General features: G+C 37.5%; 1 protein-coding gene across 4 annotated transcripts; it reads left to right on the top strand.

Moving 5' to 3' along the window:
* The first annotated feature begins 3,880 nt into the window (after nt 1–3,880).
* mbnl2 (muscleblind-like splicing regulator 2) lies at nt 3,881–18,053 on the top strand. Of its 4 annotated transcripts, none has more exons than XM_069702635.1 (10): nt 3,881–4,151; nt 8,072–8,782; nt 12,631–12,795; nt 12,882–13,109; nt 13,243–13,497; nt 15,109–15,156; nt 15,512–15,668; nt 15,963–15,998; nt 16,821–16,873; nt 17,949–18,053. In XM_069702635.1, exons 2-10 carry the CDS (start codon nt 8,609–8,611, stop codon nt 17,961–17,963), a joined length of 1,131 nt encoding a protein of 376 aa, XP_069558736.1. In that variant the 5' UTR covers nt 3,881–4,151; nt 8,072–8,608; the 3' UTR covers nt 17,964–18,053. The 4 variants fall into 4 exon arrangements, with proteins under 4 accessions (XP_069558736.1, XP_069558735.1, XP_069558737.1 ...); XM_069702634.1 differs by having other exon boundaries at nt 16,779–16,873; XM_069702636.1 differs by lacking the exon at nt 15,109–15,156 and having other exon boundaries at nt 16,779–16,873.
* Nucleotides 18,054–18,917: the final 864 nt, after the last annotated feature.

Genomic DNA, 18,917 nt, shown 5'->3' with positions numbered 1-18,917 from the left:
AATGCATTGAATGACCATGACATTACGGTGTGTGCTGTTTGTTTTTTATGTTCTCCTTCTAGTATGTACTCAGTTTTGTTAACAGTGATTAATGCTGCCTCTCCATCAGCTGATACATCCACCCACCGTATCTACTTAAACAGTTGGCTGGAATCTGCTTCATCATGCTGTGGGAAAAAGGTAGAGATGTATATCACTTTCGAAACATAAATATTACACTAAGATTTATCTGCCTGCTGCTACATTCGCATTTTAAAGTAAAGATGTGGAGCTAACTGAAGCTTTAATATTTCAGGAACAAACAAAAAAAGCTCTGTTGAAATAACGCAGGTAAAGGAAAGCTTGAATAAAAATTGCCTTGTTAACCTTAACAAAACAACTCAGTGCTCGCATATTAGCATTCACATATATGTGTAATGCAGTATACACAGATTTAATCACTTTATTTATTTTTTTGCTTCCTTTAACTTGGCATTTGTCAACCAATTTATGAAGAATATGGAAACGTCGTCATCTTACAGAGACAGAACAAATTGTGAGACTGCTGCACCGATTCTTTTTCATCTCGCAAAATGTCAAGGCAAACAGAAAAGAGTCCAAAATAGCCTACGTTACATTATTAGAGAGCATATTCATCTGAATGTTTTATTTGTTTCTGGTGAAGAACAAACAAGGTATGCTTATGTCTGGTGCTTCTATAAGACTTGATATTTCACAACAACTGAAATAATACAGATGTTACCTCCTGCAAGACAACTTAAGTAAAAAAAAAAATCATGTTTGTAGACACAAGGATGACACAACAAATTTCCCTTATAGAAGAATAAACTGAACTATCAAAGTGGGGTGTTTTTGAACCCTGAAAAACAGCCTCAAACGTAATGAATTGATTGTTATTTTTATGAGAACACAGATTTAGTGTTAAGTTCAACAACAATTCCCACATACCCTCCACCGTGAATGCAAAGCACCTCTTCTTATATTGAGTTAACTTAGTAAATTACAGCTCTCTGCTTGCCCTCAGGTTGTACAGTAAGGATGGCTAGCTCAGCATTTCAGCCAGCAACTGCAGCAAGTCATTTCCACCCAGATGGTATGATTTTATTATCATCATTATCTAACCATAATAAGTGTGTAATGACTTGAAGAAAGTACAGTGTTATTCAAATACAGCGCTTTACTTCCTGAAATTTTATCGTCAGCACAATCTGGCGCCTGATAAGCAGAAGCTAATGAGTCTAAGAACATCATTACAAACAGTGTTTACATAGTGAATAGAGCTTAAATTTTATTAAGATAAACAAGAATTCTGCTGTTTTTACTATTCAAACAAATGCAGAAACAAAGTTAAGCAGGTGAAAATCCTTATGTCCATCATGCTGCATTATTTTACACTGATACTTTGAAACATGCATTGGCGATCACTGCTAAAGGAGCAGGTGAGGCAGGTATAGTCAAAGCAAAAGTGAGCTTTACTTATAAACTGCAGGTTGATCAACAATCAGGGAACAAACAAAACCCAAGAACAAGCGAAAGTAATTCTAAAAAAAAAAAAAAAAAAACGTGGCAACTCACAGGGGTGAAGTTGAGCTGATGTGCTGATGAAGCACAGGTGAGCAGCACAGAAAGTGGAAAAACACAAAGGCAGCATTTAAAAGAAAAAGACACAATAGGCAAGTGATTTAAAAGTAAAACAGGGAACCCAACAAACTGAAGGGCAGAACCACGACAATACGTCATAAGGCAGTGTGGTTTGAAAACAGAGACACTGGCGAGAACTTCAGTATAATTAGTTTGCTTTAGGTTCACCTGAAATTGACACAGGCCGAGCTAATTTTATGTAGAGTAGGGATGATACGATCAGACAGTTAGAGATCATTTGTATACTGAAATGAAATGTTAAGCCAAATTTGATCATGCAGGTAATTTATTTACCCACAATTAACCTTCAGTGAGCACAGCTTGCACCACAGAGCACACACCCCACTGTTGCATCTGTGGGGTGGTAAGATTTGTTAAAAATATATTTTAGAGAAGACTGACATCTACTGGTCATAATATGCAATTACTACTTACGTCTCCCCCTGACTATTTGACAAGCTGTTAATTTGTATATGATTTTCCATGGTTTTTGTAAAGTTTACAACAGGAATGTAAGGACAGTAGAAACACATTCAGATTAGATCTTATTTCTTAGTTTTTGCCATTTTCTACCTCTAGATTGTAGGACTGCTTTCGTTAATTAATTGTGCTGCAGGTTTACTTTTGTACTAAATCATTCGGATGCATTATAAGGTGTCATTTAAGTCATTCTTAATAAAAACTGAGAAAATATTTAAAGGCAAGAGGTGGCAGAGAGCTTCAGTTCTGAAATGATTTGTCTTATTTGTAACAGGATTAATATAAACATTTTACCCACTTTTGTTTTATTTGCTGTTAAAAATCAAAGCATTGGTTTCCCCTAATAAACCTTTCAGGCAATAGTTTTCAAGTCAAGCAGACTGATTGACTGATACATGAGGAGTCAAGCCTGATGCTGTGACTGACAACCCACTAAATGCTGTATTTCTTAAATAGCACATAATAGCATATAAATAAAAACAAATTTAAAAAAAACCCTCAAAAGCCACACGGTTGGAAAACGATGCCAAGTAACACTAAATGGAGTATAAATGACCAAACAGACTCTCTCCAGTTTGGGATCTGTCGCTGTGAAAGATCAGATAAAGCTCGTTTGTTGCCTCGAGAATACTTCAGAAACAGAAAAGGGGCAATCAATTAGTCACGACTGTTTCATTTCACGGTAAGTATGGAATAGATAAAATCTTACATTCGCCCACAATTTTCTTTTTGCGTTTCCCAAAAGAAGACGTGTTCATCATTTTTGCTCCAGAATAGGTTTCATACAGACTCAAAGGAGTGAATACTAAACTAGTTATTGTTAAGTTTTCACACTATTCACACCATCACACAGCAATATAAAACTACAGCCGTCTGATCTGTTTCTATATTCTGATGTGTTCAGATAACCGATTCATCGTCCCATAGCTGACGCTTTTAATCCACTTGAAAGAATGTGGCTTCTATAAATACTTTCAGGACCAATTTGCAAAATTAAAGACAAGAATAAAACAGATAGGCGACGTGCTGCAGCAGATAAACAACAACAGCCATACGTGTATGTTGTTGAACTTTCTCTGTCTTTCTCCATTTCCCGTCCTGTCAGCTCTTATCTGGGTTAGCATCCATCTTATTTGACCTTGAGCAAACCTGAGACTGTCAGTCTTTTAGCTTTTTATCCTGATTATAAAAATCAAAGGTTTTTCATTATCACTCTTATTATATATATATATTTCTAAAAAAAAAATGATATCCTTTTTCCTTTACAAATAGATGATCACACATCTCTTCAGGTCATTTTTAAAGCCTACTTGTAGGCTGAAGAAGAATTATTTGGCTGAGTTATAATTTCACATTACCTTTGTGAGTCTATATTAATAAAGTGTTTACATTTTGTTCGTGAAAACGGTTTCTTATAAAAAAAATTAAAAATTAAAAAAAAAAACTAATCCACAAAACTCACATGGTTTCAATACGGTTCCCCTGGTAACAAGCAAACCCTTGCCCTTTTAGCCTACTGGCATTCGTGTGGATCGTACCACTTTGCGGTCATAGGGGGGGGGTGTTAGGTAATCGAAGTTACGGGAAGACTTAATTTTTACAAATAATAAAATCGTTTTAAAGTCAAATTGACACGTCGTGTACTTTTATTTAGTCGACTATTTTTCTGAACTCTGCTTCGAGCGTTGTTTATTAAATCGCCGGTCGTCCTTCGGGTTCCTCAGCGCACCCCGACATCCCTCTTCCTCGCCGCGTGAAACCGACGGCCCGTACAGTAAGCTGTCAAAAGCTTGTTGCTTAAATCTGTGCAGCGCTTCAAAAAGTAAGAAGAAAGCAGGTCGGGCGCGGAGATGAAATAACAAGCTTTTAATTCTGCAAATGGAGAGGAATTAAACGGGCTGCCGGGCGGACTTTGACGTCTTGTTTCCGTGAGTTCAGCCCCGCCGTGTGTCGTCTCGTCCTGCGGTAGCTGCGCTGCGTTGGTCGCCGTCCGTGTCCTTCTGGGAAGCGGTTGAATCCGCGAGGATGAGGTAAGCGCGGTCCTCTCCTGTCCTGTCCTCTCCTGTCCTGTCCTCTCCTGTCCTCTCCTGTCCTCGGCTCGCTGTGCAGCTTGACGCAAACTAATAACACGTTCGTGTTAAGATGGACGTTTAAATGTTGAAGAGCGTGTGTGACAGCGGCGGTGTCGAGCTCGCCCCTGCTAAATAGGGTTTCGTGTTTAAGCTAGCTGGAGGTAGCTCAGGATGAGAATGCAAATCAGAGCTATCCGCGAAGTCTCAAACTGCTAGCAGCACCGGTGGGATGCAAAACAAGCACGTACCGATTATAGTTTAAATTATTTTTTTAGTGCATTTTTTTAAATTTATTTTTATTTTATATTTATTTAAATTTATTTATTTAAATATATTTATTTTATATTTATTTTATTTTATTTATTTTATATTTATTTTATATTTATTTTATTTTATATTTATTTAAATATATTTATTTTATATTTATTTTATTTTATTTATTTTATTTATTTTAATTTTATTTATTTTATATTTATTTAAATATATTTATTTTATATTTATTTTATTTTATTTATATTTATTTAAATTTATTTATTTTATATTTATTTTATTTATTTTATATTTATTTAAATATATTTATTTTATATTTATTTTATTTATTTTATATTTATTTAAATATATTTATTTTATTTATTTTGTATTTATTTAAATTTATTTATTTAAATTATTTATTTTATTTTATTTATTTAAATTATTTGTTTTATTTATTTAATTTATTTTTTTTATTTTTTTAGTGTACAAAATTATGTTTTTCTAGCAGAAGTACAATCAAACGAGATGCTCACAGCTGTGTTTGTAACACACCTCAGAGGATATGTGCACATTTTCTACCAATAATCAGAATAACGCAGCAGAGCAGTCATAACATTTAATAAACCAACTGATTCACATCCAGGATATTTAAAAGTGCTTCAAGTCATCATAATACAACATGAAGCTGAACGATGGGAGCCAATCCTCAATTTAGAAATATTTTAAAAACATTAGTACTAAATCACAAGTAAGATATGCTTTATTAACAAATGTCATCATATTTTATATGTTGCATGAGCAACTTTACTTTTTTATTAATACTCATTTTACTGCAACTATCAAAAAAAAAGTTTAATGGTGGCGTATTATATCCTGGTGTACTCTCATATATCTATATATATCAAAGTTCAAATCTAGTAGTTTAAAACCTGGGTTGTAATGGCAGAAACTGATTTAAACTACGGCTGACTTGTAAATAATGCAAAAGGGAGATTATAATACAGGCCTAGGTGTAAACAAAGTGTAAAGCATGCTCAGGATATAATTTAATATGACGTATAAAGTGTAATTAACACACATCAATCTTAACATATGCGATAAAATTCACATTATTAATATTACCGTGCACTGTCTGACAGACAAACTGTATTTTAACGCTTTGGCAGGATGGATTTGGAAACTTTCATACCAATTAAATTCTTTTAATTTACATTTGAAAAAAAAGAAAATGGTAATGTGTATATAATAAATATGTGTGTGTGTGTGTGTGTGTATATGTATATATAGTTGTTTCTTTGGTGCAGTCCCACTATGTGTATGATTTCTAAGATCTGCACCTCTTTGCAGTTTTAAATTCTGGAGTCTGTATCAAGTGTTGAATTCCATTTGGTCTTCGTAATCAAATTTGATTCCTCGATAAAGGGTCAACAGGAAGCTTTCACTCAGTACAGCAGCTTCTGGCTTCTCATTGGCCCGTAGGTCTGACTGGGAGGGCCTTCCCAGAGGCCAGTGCTCAGACAGGAAGGGGGGGTGGCTGGAAATGTTTTAGTCAGAGCTGGGCAGACAGTCTTGTTTTTACTGTGCCGAAGAGGAAAAAATCTTTGGCCACTCAATCCACGGGGGGTGGTGAAACGAGGGGTAAGAGCTTTTCTTGTTCTTAATATCTTCACAAAGAAGTCAGTGAAAAGTTGTATCTCCAGCCTGGATTAAGGCCACAGCCAGAAGTTCCTTAGTGCCGCATGAAGTGAGAGAGAGAGAGAGAGTGAGAGAGTGAGATTGGTTTTCTTGCTTCGTTTCCTGACTTGCGCCTAAAGGAATTTGCTGCAGTGTGCTTGTGGGATCCCATTTAGCTGTTGGAGAAGAAGCCGGAAGATCAGCAGAGTTTGTTTTTTTACATACATGTCTTTTGAGTGTTGTGCTCCTGGATGACATTAGTTGCTCTCAGTGGACTTTAACTTTTCAACTCTCGCACAGATTTATCCAGCTAATGAGTTAACCTCCTTTATCTGCCTGCTCAGCAACTTCCTGTGTGGTTGCAGGGTTTTGTGTACAGGTCGGATCCCGTTTGTGTTTAACACCCGACTGTGTGTGTGTGTTTTTTGTTTTTTTTTGCTTTCCTTGTAGTTTGTATGAGCTCTGGTGGGCGTAGAGTCAGCATATCTGACTGCAGCATTACCAACAGAGGAGCAGTGCAGTTGAAAGTAGACTAGAGAGAGAAAAAAAAGCACATTATTATTACACCAAATGTGTGACTAAGATCAAATGTAGTTAGTACATGTAGTGATAAACAAACTTTGTTTAAAAAAAGAAAAAAGTACTATAACCCACATTGGTAATATGGATTTGAACGCGGAAGTGTTCACAGGCTGTTATTGATTTTTTTTTATTCCTATGACACAGCCCTCTGGCCGTCATGTTTGTTACACACTAATATGTTCAGTGACGAAGCGTGGCCTCGAGAAATCCTATTTGATTGTGTGAAATGATATAACGAGATATAATGCTGCATTTAGTTTACAACTCTGATGAAAAATTGTTAGCCAAAATATTGGATCATGTTTATCCCTCCTATTCGGCTGCCATTACAACATTAGGCCGGAAAAAGACTTGCAGGCAGATACTTACTTTATTCATCTCAGGAAAATTCATATGCCGAGCAGCTCACACAAATCTCGGTTTAAAAGACATTACAATACAATAAACCACTAAGTAAAAGTCAAACTCTGGGATAATAGTGGGTTATGTGCTGTATGAGATGTGATCAAAACTCTGTGGATTCAAATACTCCCTTGTTTTTGTGGAGTTTTATGTGTTTCACCGTGTTACTCTGCACCTACTGTTTTGATCAAAGTCAGATTTTGTGGCAGATTAATAGGTTTGGATAGAAAATTTATCACTTTCAGAGATATAAAAAAAATCAAGTAGATGCAGTAGAAGGTGGCGAGTGGTTTATAGAGACGTTTTCCTGTTCCCATGCTGCCGATAAATAACTTATTCATTTCTGTGTTGACAGGTTTTTATGAGCAGAACTTTGGCTTCATGCAGTTTTTATTGTGGTTCTAACAATATGACTGGTTTTATCTACGTTGTTTACAGGGCGGTTCTGTATATACCACTGTTTTGGGTTTGAACCTGCCTTTCCTCCAATTGTCTCTAAATTAATTCAGTGTTTAGTCTACAAACTGTTAAAAAAAAAAATAGGGAAAAATATCTGTTATAGTTTCCCATGCTTGGTTTTGTGAAGCCGACACTAAAATGAGTTTCGTTTATAATGGTACAAAAGCGGCAAATCACCTTATTTGAGAGGTTTGAACTAGAGAAATGACAGGGTTTTTACTTTAAATATGACTTTTGATTCAAGTTGTATATTTGTTTTTCCTCCCAATTCTGGTCTTGTAGCTATCAAACTACTGGTTAGAGGGTGGATTCATTTACAAGGACAGACTGTCACTACCGTGGATTTACAGTGGTTGCTTTCCAGATGGGATTGTGTTTGTCCCTCAAGAATCTAATATGATTAGATATAACATGAATACTAATACTATTATTAATAAAAGATCACGTTGTTTTGTTTTTGTTTGGCCTAATTAGCTTTCCGTAATATCCATGTTTTTTGTTTCTTTCAGATCACCGACAGAAAGTGCCTTTGTGAAGATATCCCTGACCTGAAGTGGATCCACGTTCACGGTCGGCCTGTGCTTTCTATAAGGCTCAAGCTCCAACATAAGATACCTCAGCTGCAGGGCCTTTGCCACCAGTTTGCACAACTTCAGCACCTAAAAGGATGCTAAGTTTGAGCCATAATATCAGAGGATAAGAGGACTATAAAATAATGACCTGAGAATGTGTGACTGAGGCGACAAGTCAGACAAACTTCCTTCACTTGTTTGATGGGCTCCACCAGTTGTGGAATATACACCTGACTGTGTTGCAAAAACAACCCACGTCCGCAGTCGTTTCTTTTTGCTGGATGATTTCTCCGTGATTGAACAGCCATCTGATTTTTCTGCTCCAGCTGATGGAGGAGAAATCCTGTGCTTTTAAAAGAGGACAGGCCTTTACTTACAGCTCAATGTTTTGAATATTCTACGGCTTTTGGTGTACGAGTCTTTAGACTGGAAGAGTGACTTTTAACATTTATTGTATGATTAATAGCTTTGGAGATGGCGTTAAACATGTCGTCATTCAGAGACACTAAATGGCTAACTCTGGAAGTCTGTCGACAGTTCCAACGAGGAAACTGTTCACGTAGTGATGAGGAATGCAAATTTGCTCACCCGCCGAAGAGCTGCCAAGTTGAGAATGGGCGAGTTATTGCCTGCTTCGACTCTCTGAAGGTAAGACATTATTGATCCTTTACTAAATGAGAGAAAATGTTAGCCAAGTCCCTCTGGGAACGGTTTCCTTATTGTATCATGTTTGGCTGCAGTGATTTGTCAATTAATAGGTTAATTGACTAAAAGAATCAATTAATAATCAATTAATTGTTGCAGTCAATTTTCAAGCATATGATACATGTGTTGGCTCCAGCTTTTACCATTTTGTTATCTATGATATCAAAAAATCATTTGGGTTTTTGACCGCTTGACAAAAAAAGGAATTTGAAGATTTTGGATTCTATGAAAATGTGATCAGCATTTTTTTTTTTTTTTTACTTTGAATTGGTCAATAAATGATCTGCAAATTAATTGAGAAAGAAAAAAACTGTCAGTTGCAGCTTTAATATGCCAAATATACATCTTGGTTTTTTTTAGATACGTTATGTTTTTACAATCACATTCCTGCTTTTGAAACGTTTTAGTTTTTGTAATGACTTGAACTGCTCTGGAATATCAACCCTGATATATAGGTTTTTTTGCACCTTAAGGTTTAAACGTATACAAAATATGGGATAAAAACTCCTTGTCTTCCCCTGTAGGCATTAAAAATAGAGAAATAATCCTCAACTTGTACCGTCACCGTCCTCTTTAAAGTCTTCAACCTACCTTATAATGAATTCTAAAAGTCAGTAAACTGCCCCGGGAACATCCAGTGTCATGCAGCTTGCAATTTCAAAAGCTTTATCTTCCATTATATTCGGTATATTGCTCCAGTGTTTGTGGAAATAGGTCAAAATAAATCATAGGTAATACCACACCAGAAATAGAGTAAAATACCTGCAACGGTTGCTTTAATCACTTGTCTGACGTAGACAATAAAAAAAACAAATAACGTGGCCGCCAGTTGGATTACAGCCAGTTAATTCTCCTGCTTGCTCAGTTGCCCTGTATGAGGCCACGGCTGCTTTAATCCACTCTCACACATTCACTATCACACCACAATACAGCTTTGCCGGGATTATTGTCATGTTGAGTCATCGTCTTATCCCCCCTCTGTAGGTTTATACCCAGCCAGTCTGTGCCCTAGTGGTCAAGGCCTGGAAGCATTAACACAAAGCAGCAGCCTTATTCCTTTATCTAATCACAGCATTTATTGTTTATCTTGAATATTGTTAAGCAGATTGTCGCTGCATTTCTCGAGGACTTTTTTTTTTTTTTTTAACGAATATCCAAACGATGCGGTGTTTCAATTTATATTGTTATTGTTGTCACTGGTTATAAGATTCAGCTTAGTTTAGAAAATAGTTTAGTAAAGTGCTTTGAAACTCACAGTGGAGCTACTCATTGGATCTTAATGGCTGACACCCCTGAACAGTAGAAACTGGGGGACATTTTTTATTCAATGAAACAGCTTTGCTCGGGTTTGTTTCTTTTCAGACACTGAATCTTTCCTCTTGATTTGACCACCAGGAGTACAGACATTGTTAGTTCATACATTTGCATTATGTTACCACGCACTTTTAGTTTTTAAACTAAAAGTCTGTTTTTCAATTTTCTATCTGTGTTGTTTTACTCTCCGTTTTTATTGACTGCATCGTCTTTGATGGGGAACTAATTCCATGTTGTATTTTCATTATCGAACCAATATGCAGAATATTATCTTGGTTAATCGATTTATTCTTCCATCTATGTAGCCGATGTCATCAGACAGCTTGTTTTATTTGAACTACAGTCAAAACTATAGGAAACACTGAATTTACTGTGGGATGAGACAATGTTTGACATTTTTATGGACTTCAAAAGTTTAAATATTTTTAACTCCCAAGTTGTCAGAAAAGTTGTTGACCATTTTGTCCCGCGTGGCTCATCAAATAAATCACAAATTGCTGTAAATGAAGGATACGATTTAGAGCCAGACTAAAATGTGGACTGAAAGAGGCTACCTTAAGGGAGGATTGAGTTTCTACTGGAGCTGTGAATGAATGTCCAGCTTTGTTTTGTCGTATTTTGAGGATCTGACTGCGACGTCTGAAAGTAGAATTAAAGTCTGTCGTGAAGATCAGCTCGCAAACCTACTGTTGTTGCACTCGTGATGATATTACAGATTTTCTTCATGAATAGACTTTTGTCTTAAGGAATGTTGTCTGTTGCTGATATCTCTACTGGTATCATGTCTGCTGCTTACCCAGGAGCTCTTTCCCCTCAGCTTTTGTTTTTTAAGACACAGCGAGATAGCCATCGAAGCAACGCTACCCTGTTTTGGTTCGTCTCGCCATGTGATTTCCTCAATTAAGGCTTGCCTACAAAGTAAAACTCAAAACAGCATTGTTTGTGTACCCCTAACGAAATGAACTTTGTTATACTAGTGTCTCATGACCGAAGCAGCTGAGAGTCTTGTTGAGGCACAGGTCTACCTTGAGCGGTTTCCTGCGGCTCGCTCTCTCTTTTTGCGAGAAGAAACCTCTAAAACAGCGGAGCACAACTCGCATCGCTTCTTTAAACTGTTTTGTACGACATCAAGAATGAACTTAAGAACGAGCAGGCTGTCCTCAAAAACTCTCCTCTCTAAACCAGGAATACGGTCAAGTCATTTATTTAGTTAATAGGTGACCCTGTTTGGGTTTGACCCTCTCTGTACATGTAGCACATGAACCTACTGCCAGGGTAGAAATACTGTAATGGGTAACTCTTACAAGGCTTTTCAAAATAGGGCACTTTACCTTTCTCAGAGATATGACTAATGAAATACTAATGACAGTTAAACCTCCAATGATACTCACAGAAAATAAATGTAATCTCTGGTGAGAAATGCAAATGAGCTGAAATTAGTTAACATGATTGTAGAATTTGAATATGTAGGAGAGACGAAGATAACCTCTCATTAGGCTAATACCAATGCTTGATTGACAGGAAGGGCTCATTTTAAAGTCTAAAAGGAGCTTAACAACCGAACTGTTGAGACATAAAGCCAATCAACGCTGCTGGCTGGCTCAGGGACGTCTTATGTGGCGAGTCTGCTTTTTATTAAAATCTGTGGTAATGGCTAGAGTATAATCATAAAGACAGCGCTGGTGTCTGACCGGTTTAAATCTCAGTCCTGCTCCCTCCGGCCCGCTCTGTTGTATTCACATGGGACTGCTCTCCAGCACGCCGGTTATATTTAAAGCTAATGTTCAACGCCAATGCAAACAACAGATGATTTTATGGTGCGAGGTGAGAAGCACAGTTGCGTATGTAGGATGGACACTTTTATATTCCATTCAACTTTCGTGTGAAGTCTCATCGTAATCTCATTTCTGACCCAGGGACTCTGCAAACGAAAGAGTTAAAGCAACACCGACTGTACAATACAACATTTACTGTTTTTCTTCATTGTTCCACTCAAACTGTCCGTCCATCCGTCTTCTGGCTGTCTGTCTGTCTGTCTGCACTACAAGCGATGTTTTGTCCCTGATTAAGGGCATTATGACAGCTGCCACTGCTGTTTAAAGTGGTTTTATTTTAGCCATAACTAGCTGTCAGGTGCACATTAGCTTCAGAGACGCTGTAGATGGGCACGAGGAGCTGGAGTGGAAGTGTGGTGCAGGAAAGAGGCCTTAAAATTGTGCTTGGTGCTGATAGCTTTTGACATAAACTAAATTGCCAATGATTCAGCTCTCACATTAAAATCCTTTTGGATAATGTAATAGGATTTTGAGAAAAAGAAAAAACATGAACTTTATTACACTTTTCATTTGATGAATCTGTATTCTTAGTTATGTTTCAAAGAGCAGCTCACAAAGAAGAATATAAAAATCACCCGCCTGCCACTTAAGTGCTCCTGTATCTTTTTTTTTTTTTTTTTTTTTTTAATTTTCTGAATGCAGGGCCGATGCTCAAGAGAAAACTGCAAATATCTTCATCCGCCTTCGCACTTAAAAACGCAGTTAGAGATAAACGGGCGCAACAATCTCATCCAGCAGAAGACGGCAGCTGCTGTGCTCGCCCAACAGATGCAGCTCATGATCCCCGGACCCGGCCTGCAGCCGATGGTAAGGTCCTCATAGTCATTCACGGGTGTTTGTTTCATGTGATGATGCTCGTCTCGTTCACTAATACGTATCGTCTCCCCTCGCAGCAAACGTTTCCTGTCACGCAGGGACTCGGCACGAATGCTGGTCTTGGTTACGGGTCCTACATGACACCCTTGAGCCACGGGATGAGCCTCATTCCCTCAGACATCCTCCCCAACACCCAGGTTCTTGTTTCTGGGAGCTCCCCTGTCACGGTGCAGTGCTCCTCCTCCTCTTCTTCGTCTTCTTCTTCTTCTCCGTCACAGAAGCTGCAGCGTACAGACAAGTTAGAGGTATTCGTGCACCACAAAGTGTGATTTAACATTAAAAAAAAACATCCATTAACACTCCAGCCGGTTTGACATAATCTTGTCTGCGTGCTAAAAGCTCAGCTCCTCTCACCGTCCTCGTAATTACTCCTCTCAGGTGTGTCGTGAGTTTCAGCGGGGAAACTGCGCGAGAGGGGAAACAGATTGCCGCTTCGCTCACCCGAGCGACAGCCCGATGATCGACACCACCGATAACACCGTCACGGTTTGCATGGACTACATCAAGAGCCGCTGTTCCAGGGAGAAGTGCAAGTATTTTCACCCGCCTGCACACTTGCAGGCCAAAATCAAATCCAGTCAACAACAAGTCAGTCAGACGGCCGTGGCGGCCCAGGCCGCAGCTGCAGCCGTGGTAAGACGCAGCCTTGTTCGTTGTTGTTGTTGTGTTTTGCCGTGACGTCCCTGAATGTGGAGCACTACATATTGTAAACTATCATTTTTAATGGCGCATTCAGTCTCGTGGCAAAGTTACATTTTTCAGAAAGTCAGTAATTACATTTACTGTTTTTCATTGACACTTTTATTGAAAGGCAGAAATAGTGTTTTGGTTTTCTTAGTTTGATACTGTAGGCATCCCTCACCCCCCCACCTCCCTCTTTATACACCCGTTCTCATGGAGTCATTGACATTTTTTTTTTAAACATTTTCCTTTTACATTCTGGCAAATTTGCATTAAAAGACAATCAAACTGAGAGCGATAGCAGCGCCCAGTGTTGCATTTTAAGTTTTATTTAGTCAAACTTTAATTCACATTTCAAGGCTGATAGAATGATGATATATCTTTGATATATTGGCACATGTTCCTGATACTTCATATATATATATATATATATAGTATGGACACTTTAATTCAGTTAACTGAGAAATCTTCTTGATAAATGGTTTAATTCTGTGCTGTAGGACTTTAGTGGTGTGTTATGTACTCTGTGATCTTTCGTAAATTCAACTTTTGTTTTGTCTTGCATCAAAAATGTTTCTTTGTTTGGATTAAGTTACATCATTAACTCCTTTTACATTAGCTTAAATATAATTCATTTTCAAGTTTCTCACTTGGCATAGTCTTTAACTATTGTGTAAAATGAACTGTATTTACTTTGTTTGTAGTTATATAGTGAAGCCATGTTGCTTCACTAAATCGTCCCTCTTTGCCCTCCATGCCCTCTATAGAACGTTTACGTCACTTTGCATGCACATCATCTTTTATGGTTACTTACATTTGCATTACATTTTTGTCGCATGAGGTTTAGCTAACAAAAGCAATTATGTTTTTTATGAACAGTACAAGTCGAGGCGACGTCAGTCGTTGCGCTGAGAGCGTTAGTGAGAACGCAGTAAATGGAGCTCCAGGTCCGGTGCTTTAGGACAGCCGACGCACCGTAATTTCAGCTGTTGATTTGTGATATTGCTTTTGGCTAGCGCTCATAAAACCAAGCCATCTTTCATTAGGCAATAAAACATGTTCAGTGTCTGTCGCACATTACGTAAATATTCCTTCTTTAATTATATCAAATCAGCATATGTATTCAAAATTATACAGCGTGCATAGCTGCACTGATTCCATCGTGGTAGCGGTAGTGTTGTGATTATCATTAACAAACCCTGATCTCATCTCGATTGATGTTTTAAAGGTAATCAATATGCCATGTAAGAGTAAATAGGATTGTACCTTATCACTGTGAATCTGTGGTGCCAAAACTATTGATTAACTGTATGTTGACCTACTAATTAAGGAATCTTCAGTTAGTGTGTCCTTTAATCAGTTATTTTGGTTACTGTGCATGTATATTGTGTTTTATGTGGTATACTACATTCAGATTATTTTGTTTTGTTTTCCCCTTCTCACCTATCCACAACGCTGTCCCCCATGATGCACCTCTGCTTGCTGTTACCTGTATGTTAATACGCTTGAATCCCATTGGCCCACTGCCATCATGTGCTCGCTGCCTGCTATTAAACGACTCAGTCGACTGCCAAAGCAATGAAGCGACCCCTCGAGGCAACTGTAGAACTGGTATTTTCACCTTTTGCTTTGCATGTAGCTATTAATTGTACTGTGGTAACTTTTAATTTTTGTCATTGTGGTTTACAGCTTCTTCAAGTCTCGTATAGTTCTTATGTACAGTCACCATCAGTATCTTTAATTGCTTAAGTTGACAAATATGTTTTCAGTTTTAGTTAATACATTATTCCAATCATATCTTTATCCTACAACTGTGTTTGATTTTTTTTTTTTCCCATCATGTATTGTGTAGTCATTTCTGCCATTTTTTTTCTTAAATACTAACTTAAAGTGTATTTTAAGATTATGTTGAACAGAGAGAGGGGAACGTTTGGGAAGTTAAATATCTCCTCTTGTCACTTTTCAGGGCTTTCCCCACAGTCTCCTGCAGCCCCTACCAAAGAGACCAGCTCTTGAGAAGGGCAGCTGGGCCAGCTCCCTCCTCAGCCCCAGTTTATTCACCTACCAACAGGCTCTGGCCAACACACAACTGCAGCACCCCACGGCAGCATTTTATCCCACAGGTGGGCCACTAAACTGTTTATGGATTATTATTTTTTCTTAACAAGTGACAAGTATAAATGTCTGCTAAGAAAAGTATTTCTTATCTGTTATGATTTGAGCCTCCCATTTAGAGTTGCGTCTCCTGGCTTTTGCTCGTGGGACTACTCTAGATATAGTATGTTAAACTCGTATCCATCAGAGAACTGTCTGAACACCGCGGGCCTGTTTTGTGTATATATGAAGCTTAATATTAACAGACATTTGTCAGCCTCGCTAAAACACCTTCTCTGTCTGTCTCTGTTTCATGATTACAGGTTCTGTCTTCTGCATGGGTCCCGGTAACAGCCTTGGTAGGTCCCTTACTCATGTTTTCTTTTAAAACGGTCTCATATTGAAAAGTGAACACAGAGGGGGGGAAAAGAACTGTGTTTGTATAAGATAGTGTATTCTTGTTACTCCAACAGGAAAACACCACTTTGAATCAGAAACCTGAACTAAAGCCTTCATCTTGCAATGAGAGGATACTCTTCATCTGAATACGTTTTTGGGCTTTGTGACACATATGTTTGCTTCTCTGATCACTGAGCCTTGTCTATATATACTTGCTTGTAACATTATTCCAAATAGTCCAAGCACAAGTATAGAAATTAAAGTATTTTGGTGGGTTCTGTTTGTAGAATTGCCGTGCGCCATTAGAAAGGATTAGGAAATTTGATCAGCATCCCTGAGATCCACCTCTTTGGTTTTTTTGGTGTTTTTTTTTAACACTCTTAAACGTTTTACATGATTTAAACTTTAAAAATGTCATATAAAAACACTTTGATCATGATGTTTGGCTGTACATGGCCATCTCTTGTGGGATGTCAAATTATGGACAGATTTCCTAATTTTATCTCTTATCAGCCCTCCTTTTATGTTCTCCCCTGCTGTCTCGCTTTGCTGTGTGATCACATGCCATCTGCTGGTCTAACCCAATGATGGCTTGCTGCTAATGTCATTTTGTATTTGCCTGGCAAGAGAGAGAGAGAGAGAGAGAGAGAGAGAGAGAGAGAGAGCGAGAGACATCGCTATGGTTACCATAATGCTCCACCTCCCTTTTCATTGCTTTCATGGTTCCCTTCCTGAAAAAGTCCCCATGATGTACAGTGCTACGCCTGCTACTGTCTCTGCAGCAACTACTCCCGCCACAAGTGTCCCCTACGCAGCAACAGCACCAACCAATCAGGTTTGCTCCTTTTTAAAGCTTTCTGTCATAAATCCTTGAGCTCTGAATGAGTGCTTCATCTTAAAATCAGGAGAGTTGCTTTGTCAGCATAGAGGTACCCTGCTTGCATTGCCGTCAATCAGCTCCATGTACCTGTAGACCTTCAGCAGAAACTACCAGGCTGCATCTCACCCCTTTCCCTTACGACAAGACAACACCTATTTAGAGGTCTTTCATTTGCCAGTAGTTTGTTGCATATATTCTTTATTGCATGTTTTAAGCTTTGTTTGATGTCGGTGTCTTTTTCAAACACAACAGTAGCTCAGGATCCCACCATACATGTTATATTAGTTAATATTATGTTTGTATTGATGGGACATTTGTGTAATTTATATTTTGTTTATTTTAACTCATCCGACTAAAACATTGGATTTGAAACATTTTGATGAGTGAAATAACATATTTGGTCCTCAGCAGGATTCTTTATTTTGTCAATTATGTTCCTTTCTTGATTCATAGCCTTGTTTAATAGCGTTTATATATAGTCATATGCACAGAATTGAAGGTTTAAACTGGCATGCTTACTTATATAGCACATTGATACACAACATCAGTTGACCAAAGTGCGACACAAACAGCACTAAAACTGAATTATGGAGACCCATAATAATTAAATCAAATCAAATGAGCAATAAAACAGATTAAAATAAATTAAAAACAATATTAAACCAAACCAACACAGGAGGGAATTTTTTTTAGACATTTTTCAGATGAGATACTTAGGCATTTAAATTGCAGTGAACATTTTTAAAGAAGCAGAAAGTGTATATTTAAGATAAGAAATTGGGTAAAATAATCATAAATAAGATTTAAATTCTAGGAATGTTTTGTTTTTCCTTTTAAAGATATATAAGGTTTACGTCAGAGTAGTATCAAGATTTATCTCATTTAACCTTTTAATTTGAAATTCAACTATAACAGTAAATCTTAACTTAAAAAAAAAAAACATTTACCATGTAACAAAAACGCGTTTGAACCTCGTATTTGTTGGTGTTGTGTGAAACTATTCAGTGAATGTGTTTTGCCTCTGGAACAGATCATCCTCAAGTAACCGCCAGAACCAGACGTCAGTGCTGCTGTTAAAGGTCCCGAGCAGTTCCTCTGTAAATATTCTGTCCACACAACGTTCAACAAGCTGCATGCTGATGACATCACTGATTATAAAAACATGTTCACAAACGTTGACCTCTGTTGATAATTTACCGTCAGTGGCTCAGTTTACTAAGATTATACTGTTAGATAGGTGTCACAGAGGATTCTTGTATGTACACTCCTTTGCACCTGCATTAACACGCATCCTCATTAATATGCTTAATATACTATAATAATATATTTCCTAAACCAAGGCAATATATGTCCGATTTACACACAAGAGTAAATATAAAGGGCCCTTCTGAATAAATCCAAGCAGGAAACAGGCAGTGCAGATACAGTAGTAACACTTTAATACGAACTGAAATGTTGCTCGCTAACCATTTTAGATTATGTAAATATTCTAAGTGAAAAGGACGACTGATCTGACCTGACATCAGTTTTCGGTGTGTAGACTGTACATGTTAATGTCAGGTGTAAAAAGGTCCTATATTGGAGATTGTTACATTTTTATTATTATTATATTGAACAAGTATTTTTTTTTTTCCTTCTTGAATGTCTTATTTAAACTAAGAACGTTTTTCCACATTAATGATTGTTTATCTAGTGCCAGATTTGAATTATTTTAAATGAAAGCACTTATTTTTACTTTAAACTCTGTATTGTAATTAATTTGATGGCAGGCTCATGGATGTCCCTTTAAAATGCTCTGAGGGGAGGTGCATGTACAGACTTTCCCCTCAGAGAACTGGATCAGTGCTCCACCTCCTGGTGTGCCTTTGCATTGCATATACAGGTTGTTTGCTGAGAGAAAACAATGTGTTATCCATTTGATGCACATACTTCAATTTCCAAATTACCCCTTGTTCTTCATTTGAAAAGCTATTTAAGAAATGGTCATGTTAATGGTTGA

This window comes from Brachyistius frenatus, unplaced genomic scaffold (genome assembly GCF_029030835.1).
Source record: "Brachyistius frenatus isolate BFR_SWC_R1_liver_20210118 unplaced genomic scaffold, ASM2903083v1 Contig_42, whole genome shotgun sequence".
Lineage (NCBI taxonomy): Eukaryota > Metazoa > Chordata > Actinopteri > Embiotocidae > Brachyistius > Brachyistius frenatus.
This window is presented reverse-complemented; position numbering and strand designations above follow the sequence as displayed.

Bases quoted from the DNA above. Each gene is read 5' to 3' on its own strand.
- mbnl2 (XM_069702634.1), top strand. From the start codon at position 8,609: ATGGCGTTAAACATGTCGTCATTCAGAGACACTAAATGGCTAACTCTG. The intron at 12,796-12,881 runs GTAAGGTCCTCA...CTCCCCTCGCAG, and splicing joins GACCCGGCCTGCAGCCGATG to CAAACGTTTCCTGTCACGCA. The intron at 13,498-15,108 runs GTAAGACGCAGC...TAAACGACTCAG, and splicing joins AGGCCGCAGCTGCAGCCGTG to TCGACTGCCAAAGCAATGAA.